Source organism: Dermacentor silvarum, chromosome 9 (assembly GCF_013339745.2).
Source record: "Dermacentor silvarum isolate Dsil-2018 chromosome 9, BIME_Dsil_1.4, whole genome shotgun sequence".
NCBI lineage: Eukaryota > Metazoa > Arthropoda > Arachnida > Ixodida > Ixodidae > Dermacentor > Dermacentor silvarum.
This window is the reverse complement of record NC_051162.1, coordinates 83,819,852-83,824,772: the sequence shown is the minus strand read 5'-3', so window position 1 is coordinate 83,824,772 and position 4,921 is coordinate 83,819,852. Positions and strand designations below refer to the sequence as shown.

The 4,921-nt window shown below is 59.9% G+C and overlaps 1 protein-coding gene across 1 annotated transcript; it reads left to right on the top strand.

Annotated features, from left to right (window-relative positions):
- The first annotated feature begins 1,362 nt into the window (after positions 1-1,362).
- On the top strand, positions 1,363-4,343 carry LOC119463687 (nascent polypeptide-associated complex subunit alpha, muscle-specific form-like). Its single transcript, XM_049655338.1, has 2 exons — positions 1,363-1,417; positions 2,932-4,343. Exons 1-2 carry the CDS (start codon positions 1,363-1,365, stop codon positions 4,341-4,343), a joined length of 1,467 nt encoding a protein of 488 aa, XP_049511295.1.
- Positions 4,344-4,921: the final 578 nt, after the last annotated feature.

Below are 4,921 nucleotides of genomic sequence, written 5' to 3'. Positions count from 1 at the left end.
GGTGACGATTCAGTTACGTGCTTTGTCTTGCGCGTTGTATTAGTGTGTCAGTTACGTGCTTCGTATTTCGCGTTGTGCTAGCGTGTGCAGTGTAGTGCAGCTTCCATATGCACGACGGTTGCTCATGGTCATCGACGTTGGTAGTCGTGATGGAGGAGACGTGCCATCAGGCGTCAGCGTGGGTGCATCAACGCCTAAGGGCGCTTTAGCCACAAAACACCAATAGACATTATATATCAATGTGCAATAAACATTACACTACTTCTGTGAAGACACGTTTCACTTTCGTGTTCTATACCGATTCCTATATAAGAGGGATCAACCACATTTTTTCAGAACGCTCGCCAGTTTGCCACTAATAATAGAGTAATCGGCGCCGGTTTCTACAAGTGCACTCATCTTTCTGCCGTCGATCAACACCTAGGGATGTCCAGGGAAATCTTGTTCGCATGAACTGGTTCTGGCGTCATCGTGTTTTCGCTGTTCTGCGGTCGTCGGGATGATACGAGGTCTTCGGCGCATCGAGTATCAGCGGCCCCGCCTCGGAAGATCGCTGACGTCAGTTTTCCCTGCGTGGACTTGGTGATCTCCCTTGCGTCGTCCTCGAGGTGGTATCACGAGCAGAGAAATATCGCCGCGGTGAGGGTGAGCGTGACTGCCGCTGCAATGTGGCCAGCTTGCGCTGTTGGTCGAGGAATTCTGCGATGTCGGGAGGCCTTTGGCCGAACCTAGGTCGAGATGAATCGATGGAAAAACCGCGCAGTCCGAGTCGTCGGTAGGGCACTCCCAATACACATGACCCGCTTCGCTGCAGTGGTGGCACAGCGGTAGTCGATCGGGTGCTCGCCAAGCCTCAGACCTCGCGGGTATTCGGCGTTCGTCGAAGTACGGTAGCAGGGTTGTCGGAGAGGCTTGCGCTGCCTGAAACGCCACTGGCGACGCAACATAAGTAGGTGCGAAAGCTTGGGCGGGGCTCAGCAATGTTTCTGCGTAAGTCTTGCGCCGGGACTCACTTGGCAGAGGTGATGCTTCACTGCTGGAAATAGATGCCTGCAGTGCCTGCTTCACTTCGTTGCGTACGACGCTGGCGAGGGAGCTAACTGGAGGTGGCAACGTACCGTGGTGTTTCTGCAGCTCATGGCGAACCACGGAGCGAATCAGCTCGCAAAGCAAGGCGACGTTGCACACGAAGCCTACCAGCGTATCCGGAGTGCAGGTGGCATTGATTTGCCGGTTGTACAAGGTCAACCGTTGCTGAAGCGTCTTCGCCATCGCGGTGGCTTCGGTGAGGAACTCCGTAACAGTCTTTGGCGTATTCCGGACAAGACCGCCAAAGAGCTGCTCCTTTGCGCCTGTCATAAGATGACGCATCTTCTCTTCGGACATGCTCGGGTCGGCACGCTGAATGAGGATCCAGGCAAGCGTAGGCATCGACGCGCGATGCCGAGACGAACCTCGTTCTCTTCTTCTCAAGTCCCCTTGCTGTGTGCCACACATGTGGCACACACACAGGATGGTGTGGCACTACCCCCTGTTCAAAAAAAAGATTGTAAAGATGAAGACATGCACTTGGGCTCGGGTGCTCGGACACCAGGCGCTAGGGGGCGAACGATAGGAAGAGGACGCCCGGTCTTAAGGCGCTCCAGCGTTCAGCACCGTGCTGCGGGGGCCTTGCGTCCTCCTGCATCTTATCGTCCTGGGTCCTTTCGGCGAGAGATCGCCGTCAGCGCTTTCATTGGCATGGCTGCCGTACCTGGGACTACCTTGATCTCCGAGCTGCCAAGGCATGCCGTCCACGCTGCCTTGGACATGGATTCTCGCCGTCCTGGGTACCTCCTGCGGCTAGGGAACGCCGTCCACGCTCCGCGTGCCCTGTATCTCTGCCCCACGACACCATCGACAACTAAGCCAGCAAGGGATGCCGTTGACGCTCCCCTTGCCATGCTTCTGGCTACAGTGAGTACCGCGACCACCACCAGCCTTGGCTTAACGAATGCCATGCACGCTCCCTTGGCCACTGGTCTGGCGGGCCCGAATACTGCGGCTGCGGCCGCCGCCTCAGGGTGCTGGATACCGCCCTTGGCTCAACGCACGGCTCAGCCGGCAGCTTGTCCGACGTGATGCGAGCCATCTCGCTGCTGTCACAGCAGCTGGACTACTTCGTTTCAGCCACTTCCGGTTTCCCCTAGCAGCCTTTCCATCACCTGCTGCCTCGGAACTACCGGAGTTCCACGGATGTCCAAGTGACCCTATTCTGTGGGTGCAAGCGGTCAACGCGCTCGGGGTACGCCATGCCTGGCCTGACAATACGATATGGCTGGTTTAGAGCACTGCACGGGCTCGGGCTTACCCGAAAGCCCGGGCCCGGCCCGGCCCACGGGCCGGGCTGAGCCGGGCACGGCGTGTGCTTTTTGACCCGGGCCGGGCTCGAGCTTTCTGGTGGTGTGCATGTAATGCTCAGCGAGTTATTCTCGGGCGTCTCAACTCTGAAAAACATGTATTTTTCGGTCTCGGGCCGGGTTCAGGCCAGTTTCGAGCCGGGCTAGGGTCGGGCTCGGGCCTAAGGTAAAGGGGTGGCGGGCCGGGCCGGGCGGGTAACGTAGATTATTTCCGGGCCCGGGCTGGGCCCGGGTCTCACCATAAAAGTTTTGATCGGGCTCGGGCAGGCCGCTCAATGTAAAAACGGGCCCGGGCCGGGCTCGGGCTGAAAAAATCGGCCCGTGCAGTGCTCTAGGCTGGTTGCGGCGGGGCGACTTCGAGGTGCCGCCAAGGCATGGGAGAACTACGAGGGTATCAAACAGCGGTCCTGGCCTGAGTGGAGTGCAGCTCTAATAGCTGCTTTCGGCCAGCTACCTTCTGCCTGCCGTGAGTCCGAACAGCGAAGTTAAGCGCATGGTGCTCCGACGAGCCACTGCTTCGATTGTGCGGCAGGTGTGCCCAGCAACGCGTCGACAGAGGGGTCCGAAGGCTCCCTCGCCGCAGACGCCGGCTCACCGGGGGTCGCCGTCTGCTTTACCACAGACGACGGGAAGCGCATGATGACCACCGCTTCCGCTTGTATCCCGCTTCCGATAGATCCATCTGGTGGCCGCCCGCTCCCTTATGCCTGTGCTGCTCCTACATTCCCGAGCATCAGCTTCGGCTCGTCGTCGTCGAAGATCGCGACCGAGAACCAATGGTCTGGCAGCAGCGGCGGCGGGTCGAGACCTCAGCCGCCATCGCATCGGTCACAGGCCTCCCGTTCGAACAGCTCCACGTCGGCGTCCTCCGCCATCCATGGCGGGCCCGGCCGCGAGGCGTACAAGACAGCGGATGAAACTGCATCCGCAGTGGCGTCGGAAGTAGAAGCACGTGGGGACAACGCGGGAAATGCGCAGTGCTGCGACCCTTGGGACACGGACCCATCCGCCGTGGATCTGCTGCTGCTAAGGGCCGCGGAGCAGCGCAACAAAAGCCCCACCCCGGCACACGCCACCCCTGCCGCAAAAGGGGCGCCGTCCACCAACGAGATGGCCCGCCAGCCCGTCTACGAGACGACGTTAGGTCCACGTGTCAAGCAGCGAGAACCCAACCAGGGCCCGGACCGACCGGCCCAGAGTCCCGCAATCACCCTCCTCGGGCCGCAGCAGCAGCCGCGCGCAGGTCCACTCCACCCGGTGCGCCCTCGCCCCCGGGCCACCAGGGAGGCACCACAAGACAGCCCCCACCGCAGGACGCCCGCCGCCCGAAGCCACCACCGCACCAGGGGAGCAGCCGCAGCGCACCGGTATTCTCCAGTACCCAGCAGCAACCAGTCCCAACATCCCATGGTTCCAGCAGCAGTGGCGGTGGCAATCCCTCAATCCCGACTTCCGCCGCCAGAGATCACGACCCAGTGTTCAGACAAGCGTCAGCTGCCATTAACCAGAGCCATCCACCACCATGGTCGCCCACCTCCGGGAACGCCCCCACCGCACCCACCGGGGCCGTCGCCGTCAAGTGCATTACCCACCAAGGCGTCAAGGCGCTCGCCCCAGGGTCAGCGCGGCGCCCACGGCACAGCGGCCACCGCAACGAAGCGCCGCCCCAGAATGGCTCCGACCATGCCCTCCAGCCACCCAGAGCACCACCACCCGCGGACAGCCTCCCAAGCTACCCCTGTGACAGTCCCCGAAGGCCTGAGAAGAGGGGAAGACCGGCAGCTCGGCCCACAAAAATCAACGGAGCAGCCTCCAAGGGAATCTCCCCAACCCCGCCCGAAACCGACAACGCTCAGCGGCAGGACAATCGACCGCAAACCCGCGACCAGAGCGCAAGTCAGTGCCGAACCCCCGAGGAGCTGGTTGCGCGCTGGACGGTCTTGACGACTACTTGCGACGACAAGTATACAATGATTTTCCAGCATCAGCGCGCATTCACAACCGCCAGAGCTATCTTCAGCAGCGTGGCCGAGTGTAAAGATGAAGACATGCACTTGGGCTCGGGCGCTCGGACACCAGGAGCTAGGGGGCGAACGAGGGGAAGAGGAGGACGAAGCAGAATATAGAACAGCCGGCCCAGGAACGGGTGCTGTCCCTGTGTATCTGCATTACAATATATATATATATATATATATATATATATATATATATATATATTGTGAGGGCATTTTGGGCATATAGTAGTCATCATCTGTACATACGACTCATCATCATCTTTTGTCTCGTGCGGTGCTTCGTCTCTGCCTCGGGCAGCTGCTTGGAAATAAAGGCATCACATCGGTCGACGTCTCACAAGTGGTGGGGTGTGCTTCGATTCCCACGTCCTCTTACTTTCCAGATTCCCCTGGAGCTCCGGTCCGGTCGCCTTTTGCTCTCGCCTAACACGGTGATAGCAGAAACCAACCCATTCACCAGTGCTGCTACCACCTCTGCTCAGCCAGCTGGGCCTACCTGGACGGTGA